The sequence below is a fragment of the Brachyhypopomus gauderio genome, unplaced genomic scaffold, assembly GCF_052324685.1.
Source record: "Brachyhypopomus gauderio isolate BG-103 unplaced genomic scaffold, BGAUD_0.2 sc83, whole genome shotgun sequence".
NCBI classification, from domain to species: domain Eukaryota; kingdom Metazoa; phylum Chordata; class Actinopteri; order Gymnotiformes; family Hypopomidae; genus Brachyhypopomus; species Brachyhypopomus gauderio.
In genome coordinates this window covers 679401-694217 of record NW_027506904.1, presented here as the reverse complement: position 1 = coordinate 694217, position 14817 = coordinate 679401, and the positions used below count along the sequence as shown (strand labels likewise).

At 45.5% G+C, this 14817-nt stretch overlaps 1 protein-coding gene and 1 pseudogene across 1 annotated transcript in view; one reads left to right on the top strand and one right to left on the bottom strand.

Annotated features, from left to right (window-relative positions):
* LOC143493230 (uncharacterized) overlaps nucleotides 1-14817 on the bottom strand; it is a 181951-nt pseudogene that overhangs the window by 103723 nt on the left and 63411 nt on the right.
* Nucleotides 50-14817, top strand: part of frmd3 (FERM domain containing 3) — a 27225-nt gene continuing 12457 nt past the window's right edge. Inside the window, exons 1-9 of the mRNA XM_076991480.1 lie at nucleotides 50-587; nucleotides 8083-8187; nucleotides 8851-8893; nucleotides 9781-9859; nucleotides 11197-11294; nucleotides 11894-12017; nucleotides 12268-12355; nucleotides 12997-13085; nucleotides 13662-13725. Of these exons, the coding sequence (XP_076847595.1) occupies nucleotides 483-587; nucleotides 8083-8187; nucleotides 8851-8893; nucleotides 9781-9859; nucleotides 11197-11294; nucleotides 11894-12017; nucleotides 12268-12355; nucleotides 12997-13085; nucleotides 13662-13725 (795 nt within the window). The 5' untranslated portion in view covers nucleotides 50-482. The remainder of the gene's footprint in view (nucleotides 588-8082; nucleotides 8188-8850; nucleotides 8894-9780; nucleotides 9860-11196; nucleotides 11295-11893; nucleotides 12018-12267; nucleotides 12356-12996; nucleotides 13086-13661; nucleotides 13726-14817) is intronic.

The window sequence follows — 14817 nt, the reverse complement described above, 5'->3', positions numbered from 1 at the left end:
ACCGACATGTTTTTGAGTGTTTTTATGCATGTCCTGGGCTAATGAAGCCACTGGACTTGTTCAGATTTCTGGAGCCTTGCAGCAATTTCCTAAAACTTAATTACTGCACAAGAACCGTGTGGAAATGCAACCGTGTTCTGCTCGGTGGGGTGATGTGAGAACCGCTCGATCCAGGGGTAGATCTGAGGGTGTAGGCGTTTTACACTCGGAACCACCATCCCGTCCTGTTATAGACTAACGCAGTTCGCTTGTAATTGTGCATCAGCAAACGGCACCTCACGTGTTGGTTATTTAAACAGCGCGCAGTAGATCCCGTGCTGGTCGCACTGGGAGAGGGAGGGACTCGCAGAGGAGGGGTCAGAGGAGAGGACGGGGGATCGCTCTCCAACTCGTGCAACACGACAGCTTCCCCCTCCTGGCGACACGTCCATGCTCCGCTCCGCCGTGTACACCACCAGTTCGAGCATGAGGAACCCACAGCCATGAAAATGCTTCGATTCGGGAGTCCGAGCATCTCCTCCCTCAACCAGGAGATCCGATGCACGGTGCGGCTGCTGGACGACTCCGAGATCTCCTGCAGCATCCAGGTACGCGCGACCTTGTCCCCCACGAGCTGGTATCGATTCAACCCGGCGAGTCGGTCAGCGTGTGCGCGCGTGCTTGTGCGCGAGGCGGGATTATTACGGGATTATTCCGATTATAATGACGAGAGTAATGGCCGTTGTTATCGCACGTGTTTTTTATAAGGTGAAAACAGTCTGCTTGAGCATGACTGCCGGTTGTTTACTGGTGATGGAGGAGAAACGTCTCTGATGAGGATCAGGTGATTCGTCCTGTGTGCTTTGGCATATTTACCTCAGACGCCGTGATAAAAACAACGTCCAACAGTCCACTTTGTTACTGACTCGCATCTGTGTCGTTGCTGTAAAATTCAAACATACTAAATATTTAAAAATGTCACCCAAAAACAATTTGTCATTAGTGGTTTGCCACCAGTGTATTTTTAATCCAGTACAAAGGACTGGCTGACAGATTTGGAAATTAGTTAGTCTGTTGGCTTCTACACGGGCTTGAACTCTGAGTTTAGGTGCCTCTCTCACTTGTTTACGATCATTTTCATCACTTTTTGCTTGTTATTGCAGAACTGTTTCATCTCTCACTGTATATTAGGTTCACCAAACGCACCTAGAAGTCTCTAATTTCAGGACTCTCAGCCCTGAATACCTACAGTACTACTGCAGTGTGTTATAGAGCAGAGCTGGAGGAAATATTTAATAAACGTTTTGGGAGTTAGTTTCTGTAACATGGAGCTTTGAAAATGTGCCCATCTAACACACTAAACTACCAAACTTCTCTCTATAAATATCTATATATACTAAACTTCTCTCTCTCTCTCTCTCTCTCTCTCTCTCTCTCTCTCTCTCTCTCTCTCTCTCTCTCTCATATATAACACTGCTTTAGTGCACATCCCTCTCCATGTTCATTCACATTTTTGTACAGTTCTCCATTGAAAGAGGGACAGTTTAGTTTTGTTTTCGCCTTATGAAAATTTCAGACCATCACAAGGCCGTAATGGCTTCTAGTTCTGTGATGGATTTTCGCTGCATATTTCATGACTATCTTCTACCCTCCTTAAGCGCCACATTTCTGTGGTCTGTCCATCCACCTCGTCCACTACGTTAATTACATGACTCCTCCAACATGGGGGGATGAGTAGTATTTCTCCTTAAAATGAGATAGGAAATGTTCGCATTCATATTTAAGCTGCAGGTTTTTAAGGCAGTGTGCATTCATCTAGGGCTGTTCTTCACAGAGCAGAGCTCTTGTTCAAAGGGTGGCTGAACTGATCCTTACACAGCCTGCTCAGTGTGTGATAGGTGAAATGTATCTGACTAATCCAGTAAGGACGTGTGTTCTTAGCTAAATCCCATGTTGTTTTCCGTACTAAATCAGAACAACCATATTCTACATCACAGGATGTCATGGAGTGCCTCTTAAGTGTAATCCTGCCAAAATGTAGCCCTGACAATGTAAATGCTCAGGGGAGCTACAGATTACGTAACATGATTATAATCAAAATACCTGCAAGGATGTTGAAGAAACACGTAAGAGATTTGTGTAGAGTTGTCATCTTGACATGACTTACAACTAAAGAGTATCAACGTGAGAATCAACTGTAGATCTGAACAGTGAAGAAATTATTTAACATCCACATCTGCATGGAGACAGATATGATGTGACTGATTTGGCTACCCAGAATGCTTTGTCTCCTCAAAGAGCCTTAGTTTTTATTTTTTCTTTCTAGTTAATAAGGAGTCAGTTTTTAATATTCTGTGTTTCAAATATATGCAGTACCATCAGCAGGTGCTGCACTGTGACACAGTCTTATTCCACTGTATCTTTTAATTGATTTACGGTCCTGAATAACAACCTTAGTTGAAGTTTATTTTCATCTGCATTCATGGCGATAAAATTAACATATTTTAAATGATTTTTCAACATTGGTTGCAAATTCACAGAATGCCGGACGTCCGTCACCCATCAGGCGCTGGGTGGAGCTACATCAGGCGCTGGGTGGAGCTACATCAGGCGCTGGGTGGAGCTACATCAGGCGCTGGGTGGAGCTGCATCAGGCGCTGGGTGGAGCTGCATCAGGCGCTGGGTGGAGCTACATCAGGCGCTGGGTGGAGCTGCATCAGGCGCTGGGTGGAGCTACATCAGCCTCGCTTGTTTCTGGACGTTTCGAAAGATCTTTGCCTTCAGCATCAGTTCAGCAGGTGAAACGTGGGCGCGGTTGGGCCTGGTGACCTGGCCGTTGAAGAACATTCCCCTTCTCGGCCTGAGAACCTCCGTGCGTGCCTTTGCAGTATGTTTCTGCTCATTGGTCTACTGGTAGCTGATTGATCAACCACTGAGCAATAAGGCGTTTGGCTGGATTACACTAGATGTTCCGGGCTTCATTATTGATCCTCTTGTTGCCACTGGCTGATGTCATACCAGCGAAGTGAGGCTTGTTAGCTAATGGGAACCTACTGAAACCCCCTGAGAGGTCATTCTTTTTTAAATTGTGACCTTTAAGATCTGACAGTTGATTGATGGTATTCTTTGGTCATCCACTACTGGGTTGTAGGTTGTTTGCTCTTGCTAAATCACAGTACATTCTTAATGATATGCCAACAGTACATACCTAATGTTGTGGCTATATCTTTCAAAACCTTTATTCAGTATGTTCAAGCTTCATGAAAGCTTTTTTTTTACTTTTGGAAAAAAACTATGCTTTTGATGATTCACCTGATATGGATGCAAATGTCCTTGAAATAAACATGACAATCAGTGCACATTGTATTCCAAAAGTAAAATGTCACAAAGTAAAGCGCAAAGTCAAAGCACAAAAGGAATCTTTAAATTAAATAAGCATATTATTAACATTTAATTGATGGCCCATGTGTAAATCGCTGCACGGTTTTCTTAAGACCACCTAATAGTGAGACAGTGTAGGATTTGCTGATGGTGCAGTGTTGTATTGTGCACACTCGTCCTGTGCGTCCGCGTGCCCTGCTCAGTTGAGAACCGAGGCCTCTGTCTGCCTCTCCGCTTGGCTCTGAGTCAGCAGACCCGACCCACGGAAGCCACAGGAAGCCAAACCCAAGCACAGCCAATACGAGAGCGGAACCATCGGACTTTGTGACGGCCGTCTGTTCGCACAGCTCCTGTTTGCTCGGGAGAGAGCGCAATCTTGGCCGGTGCATCACAGGAGTTTCTCAGTGTCCAAGAGACAGACAGGCTCATGCAATATTAAAGCTGATCATGGGGTCCGGTGCAGACGCTCCATCCGTCTCGTGTTAACGATACTGCTCCCAGTAGACACTGCTTCTGCTTGTAGGATTAAAGGACTACAGCTTAGCACAGCCAATAGTAAATGATGACTAATGCACAATTAGCATGATCCCATTTGCATAATGTTAATTAATATCCATTATGTATCATTCATTAGGCTCTTAGCAGTGGCAGGGTTTTTGGCTGCTCTGTTTATAAAAACGTATCAATAAACACACATGACTGGATCTACACTTCTGTTTGGAGAAACATTCTTGATACTTCATCTTTAAGACCTCAGAAACGGATTGCAAAACTAATTCTAGACTTTTTCAGTCTATATGAGCACTAGAGTCTCCATTTATATGGTTCACGGAAGTTTGCCCGAGATGGCGTGACACTGTAGCATCCTTGCTTCTCCAACAGAAGAAGACGAAGAAAAGAAAACTCATCAGATTTCTCATTGACTAAAAGATTCTATTTGTGTTTTACCACTTGCAAATTGCCTCATCTGCAGAAATGCATCCCTCTCCTTCTATTGATCTTGCAAAAAAAAAAAATGTCCTAACATCAAGCATATCGCAGGGGAGCGGGTGGAGGAGGGTGGGGGTGCAGGATAGGTGGTGGTGGTGGTGGTGGTGGTGTTGCGGGAGAGGCATTCTTTCATTAGGCTATAAATAGGACCTTTTTGCTATTCTTATATTCCACTGAGTCCTCTGATGATTTTCCACCAGGAGGGGTGAAGGAGGAGAAAGGGGGGGGGGGAGACGTGGGGGGAGCGGTGGAGAGAGAAGGGAAGAGGGGGGAGAGTGCGCCGTCGTCGTCGGGGGGTGAAGATGTGCTGATGTGTGGTGCATTCTGACTAGGGAGCAGATTACAGGCTGCTTATGCCGTTTGGGGTTCTTGTGTACGTCGCTCCTGAACGCAGGTGGAATAGGAGCTGACAGCAGCTGCTCTGTGTTATACATGTGTGGGCTTTCTTTTGTATATATTTTGATATTTTTTTGGTGTATATGCAAGGTGTTTTTGTTGAGGTGTGTGTGTGTGTGTGTGTGTGTGTGTGTGTGTGTGTGTTTGCATGCACATGTGTGTGTAAACATTACCTGCACAAGGCAGTCAATAAGTGTGTGTGTGTGTGAGACAGATATTTTAAGAGATTACAGCATGCTCAGCCAGTGGGGACAAATGACCTGATACACACACACACACACACACACACACACACACACACACACACACACACACACACAAATCACATAATGCCATTGCAATACACTCTTAAACCATTTTTAAACAAGATTTTATTACACAGAACACACATCATTTACTTCTGCTGTTACAGTGCCAGAAACACTGTACACACAGTCTGTACTGTGCAGAAATACCACCTCAAGTGTTCTATCTGCCATTTGAATGGTTGAATGTGAACTTGGCGATGTGTATGGAGGATTAGAAATATGTGGATGTCCATTCAAAGATGATGCACCTCAGCTCACGACACCCTCCTAATATTGCACTCTACCGGGTCCTGCTGCTGTGTGCTGGGTTATTCAGTACATTATTTCTTCCCTCCTGGTCGCTACGCTGCCAGTTTCTATGCACAGATTCTGAAAATAAAAAAGGAAAAACGTACAAGTCATACAAATGTACATAAATTAACAGCCAAACAACAACAACCTGGTGTTGTCTATTTAGTAAATGATTGCTGTGGCTTGTCTGAACACAAACATAAAATGAGCTTTAGAAAATGAACTACACGTGAGTGTTGCCTGCAGTCTAAACCTAGACTTAGTCATCATCCTAGATCAAGACATCTGTAAGTGTAAAGACCTCCTGTGATTAGACATGCTTTTTGCCACCATATGTTGTTATTTTCATATCTTAATTAAGATCTGAGGTTGCCTTCTGTTCAGAGGGAGCTATTATGTTTTCGAATGCCAAGACGTCTGGATTCCAACCAAATATCGTCATAGTCATTTCATTTGTACCCGAGGCTTTGAAACATCTCAACACGCAGTACTGCAATAGTTACAGTGAATGAGGCATGCGGTTATATTTTGAAAATGAAAAGCATCCTGCTTTGTCGAGTTTGTTTTGTTCGGTAGGCAGAAATGAAAGTAGAGCTATCGCAATTAAAGGCCCTTCCTGCTCCCGCCTTTAATTATGAATTAAGAGCGCTGTAGTGCGCGGGACAACAAGCGCCGGGTGTAAGCTGACACTCGGAGAAAAGCGTCCTGCTTCCGCAGCCGGTTCACTTCACTTCCGGACACAGTACTAGCCATACTGGGGAGTTCATGCTGAAGTGGCTGGCTTGTTTCGTCTTGTTGAACGATAATGGCAGTTTGTATTAGAAAGTTGAACTATGTTTTGTTTTTAGTTCATGTGTTGAGTCTGTTAGACCCCACCCCACAAAATTGTTTTTACTGCTCTGACTTTCACTTGGCTCCATAAGTAGCATCGTCGTTGACTGGTATTAGTATAGGCTACAACAGAAAATAAAGTGGTTTTAAAAAGGTACCTGTCCTTTCGTTGCCTTTATTAACTAGTAAAGAGGGTGTGTACTGTGTTGCCTGCTCTAATACTATTTCATGATGGTATAATCAACCATCTTCATACTGGATAATTCCTTTATATACGCTGCGTCATATCTCATTTCTGTCCTCCCACAGTCAGCACCGGGCAAATTTCATCACCACCACACCCCCAGGTGTTTAACATTGACCAGTCCTCATTATGTATCTGGAGCAAGGACGGGCCAAACTATTTTTCCAGAATGAGGGGTTACGCTCATTAATGAAGATTTTGTCTTTCACGCATGGTCAACTATGCAGATAGGTCAGGTAAGCTGTGAGTGTTGCTTCATACACACATTTCTATCAGGCCTTAACGGTTTCCTTTACACTGGGTATGTTTTATTTCCCTCCGTTCGTTTTTTTTCCCTTTAGAATAAATGTGTGGCTGTATAAGAGCCGAGCTGTTCCCTCCGCCTTCAGTTCGGTACTGTCACTCATCTGTGAGTGGCTAGTCGTTCTTTCTCCTTTCAGCTTGGGCACTGCTCTGACGTAGTCTCCCCATCTCAATGTCAGTAAAATCAATATCACCCCTCTGGTCTGGTCTACAGCAGGTCTACAGCAGACCTACACCCGCGTCAGACAGAACATGCCATTGCTCTTTAGGTGCAAAGTTGCACTGATCATTGATGTGAAAGGTGTGTATTAAATAAGCGATAAAGATTTCACTGACTTCTTGGTCCAGTGTCCCACAGTGCTGATAACTTATGTAAGCTACACAAGAGAGATCAGGAGATTTTTTTTTAGACATCCAGTATCGGGGGGGGGGCATACGTGAACACCTCGTTTGCCATAAATCTCTTTGAGTAACAGATTGCCCTTTAAACAGGAGATGTTCAGAATGACACAATGACTGGATCAGATGACACCATCAGCTTCGGCAATGCCTGTTTCCTGCAAGGACGGCATGCAACTCGAAATCAATGAGCAGTGGCCGGGACGAAGCGACCGTGGAGTTGCGAATGACATCTTAAACGCAGCTCAGTGTCGCATGTTAACGGTTACCGCAGATAAGTGACGTCAAGGTCAAACAGCCCGTGACAGCCATACCCAGAACCGCGCACGTAGGTTTAAGTGCCGACTTCAGTCTGTAATACACTTCCTCTCCAAAATGACAGCTCTCTGCGTCAAGTGACGTCGAGCGTATTGTAGCGAAGCTAAATGTGATTTATGTGACACGTATTGAATGGTAAAATAAATGTTTGTAGTTGTTTTAATCTCAGCTGCTGCCTAGAATCTTCCAAATGCATATCTTAATTTTTTCTTATTGATGGCATGTCCATTGAGGGCAGAAATGTCTTGTGTAGTGCAAGAGTTGGAGACACAGGTTTACATTTACATTTCATGGCATTTGGCAGACTCCCTTATCCAGAGCAACTTACATTTTTTGAATCTCATTTTTTATACAAGCGAGCAATTGAGGGTTAAGGGCCTTGCTCAGGGGCACCTCAGTCATGGCCTCAGGTCTGGGAATCGAACCCACGACCCTCCGGTCACAAGACCAGTTCCCTAACCGCCAGGCCACAACTGCCCACAGGTGTGATGCTCAGAAGAGTGAGAGACACCAAACCTTCTCCCTCGCTGTCGACCTGATGCTTCACATGAGCCTTTGACACTGGCGTCTGCCATCTTCACTGTGGTAAAGACTAACCTGACAATAATTCTGAATCAGAATCTGATTCATGTTCCCCAACAGAGGGACACAAGAGGCCAGTTTCTGCTGGATCACGTGTGCAACCATTACAGTCTGCTGGAGAAGGACTATTTTGGCATCAGATATGTGGACCCAGAGAAGCAGAGGGTAATAACACACACACATATACACACACACACACGCACACACACACAAAGAAACGCACACACACACACACACAAACAAATGCATGCACGCGCACACACACACACACACACACACACACACACACACACACACACACACACACACACACACACACACCTAGCATATCTGTAAGCAACTTCAATCAATCAATCAATCAAATTTTATTTATACAGCGCTTTTTACAACAGTTGTTGTCACAAAGCAGCTTTACAAGTGTCCGAGTTCTAGCCCCCAGTGAGCAAGCCAAGGGCGACAGTGGCAAGGAAAAACCCTAGTTGTAGACATCCTCATTCTAGTCATTGAGGCAACTTCTCCTATACTGTTTTTATAACTGTAAAGTTACCATGACGACCATCTCCGTGTTTGTGCCGCACCGCGTGTACGACAGTGTTGTCGCAGTCAAGCAGAAAATCTCTCAATAGTGAGCTGCTGAATTATTTACACCACTGTAATATTACTGCACATGGGTCTCTGTGAGGACAGGGGGCACCAGGACTATACAACCTCTCACTAAACACAGCGTTCCTGCACCCTTCATGGGACCAAGTGCTTACAGTTTACTGCTCTCCTTGTCTCCTGTGTGTGTGTGTGTGTGTGTGTGTGTGCGTGTGTTCAACCACACAGCACTGGCTAGACCCCAGCAAAGCCGTGGTCAAACAAATGAAATGTAAGTGTGCATCCTTAATCACACCTGCACAATACGTTCATTCAGCTAAACGTCAGAAACTCAGATACTCAGGTGTGTGTGTTATACCTGTGTTGTGGGTGCAAATAAATGTGGAACACGCACCAAAAATATATGCAGTGCAGCAGAATGTAGAATGCAGTGCAGTAGAATGTTGGATGCAGTGCAGTAGAATGTTGGATGCAGTGCAGCAGAATGTAGAATGCAGTGCAGTAGAATGTTGGATGCAGTGCAGCAGAATGTAGAATGCAGTGCAGTAGAATGTTGGATGTAGTGCAGTAGAATGTAGAATGCAGTGCAGCAGAATGTAGAATGCAGTGCAGTAGAATGTTGGATGTAGTGCAGTAGAATGTAGAATGCAGTGCAGTAGAATGTAGAATGCAGTGCAGTAGAATGTTGGATGTAGTGCAGTAGAATGTAGAATGCAGTGCAGTAGAATGTTGGATGTAGTGCAGTAGAATGTAGAATGCAGTGCAGTAGAATGTAGAATGCAGTGCAGTAGAATGTAGAATGCAGTGCAGTAGAATGTTGGATGCAGTGCAGTAGAATGTTGGATGTAGTGCAGTAGAATGCAGTGCAGTAGAATGTAGAATGCAGTGCAGTAGAATGTTGGATGTAGTGCAGTAGAATGTAGAATGCAGTGCAGTAGAATGTAGGATGCAGTGCAATAGAATGTAGGATACAGTGCAGTAGAATGCAGTGCAGTAGAATGTATATATACTCACTACACCTAATGATGTCTCATTTTAATTTCTTTAATATTTAATGCCCTTTGGGAATATTTCCTTCTTTCTCACCATCTCTCTCATACACGCACATCCTGTCTTCCTCTCTTCCCGTGTCTCTTCCTGGCCGGGTATCACTCTCAGGTGTGCAGCCCTACACCATGTGCTTCCGGGTGAAGTTTTACCCCCAGGAGCCCATTAAGATCAAGGAGGAGCTGACGAGGTAACACAGAACATGAGAAGAGACCATCAACCTGACGTTCAGCAGTGAAGTCTGAGACCTGTGGTGTTGCAGTAATGAGAGACTCTGAAACACACAAACAGGGGAATATTGATGAGGAATTTTCATTATTGTTTGGGTATTTTATTTTAATTTGATGCATCATTTAATCTTAGAATGTCTTAAAATGAACACTTCGCCACCAATTTGTTTATGATTTCTCTAATGCGTTACAGATGATATCAGAGGTCAAAGTTTTCAGTACAAATATCCAAACAGTCACACACACACACACACATACACACACAAAGTGTTAGTGTGACCAACTCATTAGCACAGCTCAGCATGCTGCCTGGAGCAGTTCCACAATCTGACCTGTGAAGATAAATACTGCTAGCCCTACCTCCTACTGCTCTCTCTCTCTCTCTCTCTCTCTCTCTCTCTCTCTCTCTCTCTCTCTCTCTCTCTCTCTCTCTCTCTCTCTCTCTCTCTCTCTCTCTCTGTCTCTCTCTTTCTCTCTAGCCCTACCTCCTACTACTCTCTCTCTCTCTCTAGCCCTACCTCCTACTGCTCTCTCTCTCTCTCTCTCTCTCTCTCTCTCTCTCTCTCTCTCTCTCTCTCTCTCTCTCTCTCTCTCTCTCTCTCTCTGTCTGGACAGGTCGAGGGTGGACTTGCTCGGGTCAGAGAGCAGGGGCTGTGTGGTTGTGGGTGACCGGCTGGGTTGTAGCCCATGCTGTGGGTCAGGTGTAGCACAGGTGCTGAGGCATTAGTGTGACTGCACCAGTCTGTCTCCCTACAAAAGAAAACAAGGGTCAGCCTCTTTCTTTCTCCTCAGAAATTCATAGGAGGAACTAATAGAACTGAAAGAGCAAAACACACACACAAAAATAACAGAAAACACATAGAAATTCACATAGATATCTAAAGTCTATCATTTTTATTAGAGCTATTGCCTAGAATCTTGTTGTAATTAACCGTTTTGTGCAAGCATTTTGGCTAATAACAGCAAGAAAGAGCCAAAGGGCTCTTTTTCTACGAATCTGCTGGAAATGGTTGAAAAGGACAAAAGTGTCATATGAAGACATGCCAGAATATGCATTAAAGTAGAAGCTACACATTTAGCTTGTCAAAGTTCAAAATCAGGTGGACCGGCTCATGTGCCTCCTCCCCCAAGCCCGCATCTCCATAGTAACATCTTCCTGGGTGTAGGGTTCTCATGGTAACAGCTTTACAGTGGCTCTCCTTGGTCGACAAGGCAGCCGGTGTTGTTTCTCAGCAGCCACAGTATGATGCAGTGATCCTGGACAGGAGCGTCACGCAGGTGTGTGTTTCTCCATCAGGTACCTGCTCTACCTGCAGCTGAAGAGGGATCTGAACCACGGGAGGCTCCTGTGTCCGCTGGCAGACGCCGCCTTCCTGGGAGCGTGTATAGTGCAGGGTAAATCTACACGCCTACAAACACCACGTTCGTAGTGGGGACTAGCGACGTGTCATTATGAGGAACTTTCACGTTTCACGTGCTCACGTCTGCCCCCACGCACCAAAATTTCACATTTAGAAAACAACCTCTTGCTCATTTGAATGTAAAATGTGTTCTTTCCTCGTTTTGTAATATCATTATCACTTATCACATAATACACACTGGACCCATTCATTAAATGCTTTAGTGTTTTGGTTGAAATATGAAGCATTACACTTATATCCCAGACTCATCATCCCGTTAAAAACTGTAATGTAACGAGAACATTAAGATGTGACATTTAGTGGCATTTTACTGACGTTTTGTGCATCACATGGTAATGTAATGCCAGTCAATCTCCCACTTCTGTCACTGTGGACTAGCAGTCGGTACGGGGTGATCTAGAGGCCGCGGTCTCACCGTGTTCAGACATGTTCTCCCTTCCTAATTATCCACGGGTGACTGAAGACGTAACCGGCAGAGACGTAGAGCGTCGTTTTAGGGAGTGACCTCTGTACTCCGTGGGCTGGCCCAAACAGCACTGGCGCCGTTCTGAATGGTGCGTGTGCTCTTGACAGCCGAGCTCGGGGACCACGACCAAGACGAGCACCCGGCCGATTACATCGGCGACTTCAGGCTGTTCCCCAAGCAGAGCCCCAAACTGGAGCGCAAGATCACCGAGATACACCAGAGCGAGCTGAGGTGAGGGGGGGCAGCTGAGGTGGGGGGGGCAGCTGAGGTGGGGGGGGGGGGGGGGCAGCTAAGGTGAGGGGGGCAGCTTCCTCTCCTGAAGCCACGCCTTCACGCTAATGTCCTGCTAATGTGCTACTCCAATCATTTAATGTTGCTAGCAATGGATAAAAACTACAAGGGGACCAAACATACCAAAGAGACTGTACTAAGTGCCCTGGCCACTAAAGGTTTGTGCTTCTGTTCCTGGGCCCTTCTGCAGGGGTCAGTGTCCTCCTTTGGCTGAGCTGAACCTGCTCCAAAGAGCTCACACGCTGGACACATACGGTGTGGACCCTCATCCCTGCAAGGTACGGTCTGGCACACACATTTCCACGGTCCCCAGCTGACCTGGACTCAGCCGAGCTCTGCAGTGCCAGGCTGCTTCTCCAGTGTGCATGGGAGTGCGGCGTCCATGTATCAGCGCTGGGGATTCTGGGTATTGATACGTGTCGGTTTTCTGTAGGACAAGCTCGACATCACACCAGTCCAGTCCAAGTTCTGGCACGCGTCAACGAGACTGTCCGCACGTGCCCTCGTTGCAGGCTGAGGCAGGGGCACCTGGGATCTGTTAGAGCTCGAGTCCCCGTCGGAGTGCAGGGGCTTAGCCGGCAACACTGTGTGTCGGTGCCTTTGGGCCGAGCTGAGCACAGCGGCACACCGGCTAATACAGAATCACTTCAGAGTCACTTCAGAGGTTGTTGTTAGCAAAATCCACTTGGGAGTAGGCAAAGCCTTTTGCCCTTCACATGAATTGATTGTCAGGACTGGTGAAAGCCACTTCCTCTGTGAACCCAGAATTAATACGCTGCCCAGTAATTGTGGGCTTTGTCGTATGGGGCTGATCTTGTCTGAACGGATCTGATCCTGCCCTGGTTCGGCTCTGAGGTCGCACCAGATGCGGTTGGGGGTGGTAACTAAATCATACGCTGATGTTTCTTGTATCTTTCAGGACTTCACAGGAACGACGGCGTTTCTAGGGTTCACCGCCCGGGGCTTCGTGGTTTTTCAAGGAAACAAGCGCATCCACTTGCTGAAATGGTACCCACATTTTGGTAACCTTCCTCTGTGTCCTGCTTACGTCACCTCTCACTGTCCTAAAGCTCTATACCTTAAACTATGCTCCTCAATATCACTTCTACGGGGGCAAGTCAGCTCAAAACGTTAAAGCACTAAACGATGACAGAACAGAACGTGTGTGGGGATCAGTTACCATGTCCTGCTGCGTGACAATACTAACTGAGCAGAAGGAGCTCAATTTTGGGGGAGTGAACCATGGACTGACTTCTTGATTTAACAACACCAGTGGTCTTAGTCACGTGTGACATTAAGATTCAATTTATTGTCATTGCATAGTATGAGCACAAGGCCACCCACTGTGTAACACCCCTAGAGATGACAGGGTTAAGGACCTTGTTCAAGGGCCCAACAGACCCCTGGACAGTCACTGACATGCAGGACATTTGCAAACAGCGCAGGACAGGCAGGACAAGCAAGTAGTTTTTCGTCCTGTGCCCCTGGGACAGAGCGAAGATGAAACGAAAGGTCAGTGCTTATGTCACTTTGTGTTGCCGCGGTGATTTAACACTTAACCCGGTGATCTCTCACTTCCCTCAGGGCGGATGTCAGCAAGTTTAAGTTTGATGGGAAAACCTTTTACGTGATTGGAGTACAGAGAGAGGTGAGTCACATGACATCGCTTACGTTACGTTCATCGCTCATCCTTTGTGTTCGGAAGGAAATATCTGCGCGTCACGTAGTGTAACACGTTTTTTATTACGGCAAAGATGTGCTGACCCCGTTCATTTTTAGTTATGTCATGACGTAAATTGCAGGTGCTGCTTTTTTGTTGGAGGCTCTGTGCACTTTCCGCACACTCCGCTAAAACGAAAGGAACCTCTTGCACATATCGCAGACAGCAAAGAGGAGAACAGGGGGTTCTTAATTTTGTCATTTCATGCACGTCGTTATAAAAATGCCTTCAGCTCGTCATCATTCTTTGTCATTGTCACCGCTGTTGTTGTGTAAAAGCCAATTTTACATGTGCTTCTGTCTTCTTTTCTCTGTTTGTACTTTTCCATTCGCTGGTGAGTAAACACACACGCTGTTACATTATAGCAGTTTTTTTTTCATTCTTGTTATAAACATTTTATGAACATGATGTAGGTTTCACACCACCACTGTTTGCTCAGATTTAACTATCCTACTCCATGATTTGAAACATAGTTTAGATGATATGGACAGCAAAGGAGATTCATAATTCACAATTAAGCAATAGTTTATTCTTTTAGAAACATTGCCATATAGCCATATAGTGTTGGCACACATCCAGACTAAGGTCTGGTGGCTCTGGGGAGGTAGTACAGGGTTTATTGCGTTTGTTGGGCGTGAACCTAAAGTGTGATTCAAAGTGGATTTGATGTTTCTGAGTTTCCTAGAGGGTTCCGTGTTTAAATGATAGAACTGCTGTGTTCTCCCCCATCTCTGTGATCCTGGGAGTTAATGGGTTAATGGGTTAATGGCCCCAACTGTGCCAACTTTGTAAATCTGGGTGTATTTGCCTTAGTTTTATTCCAAATGTGATTTCATGCTACAACATATTTTGGAATAGGCCATGCGTGACACACAGACGTGAGTGCACACACACACACACACACACACACACACACACACACACACACACACACACACACACACACACACACACACACACACACACACACACATATATTCCTGCTTGTTACGTTTGAATATGAGCAATGGTTAACCTGAC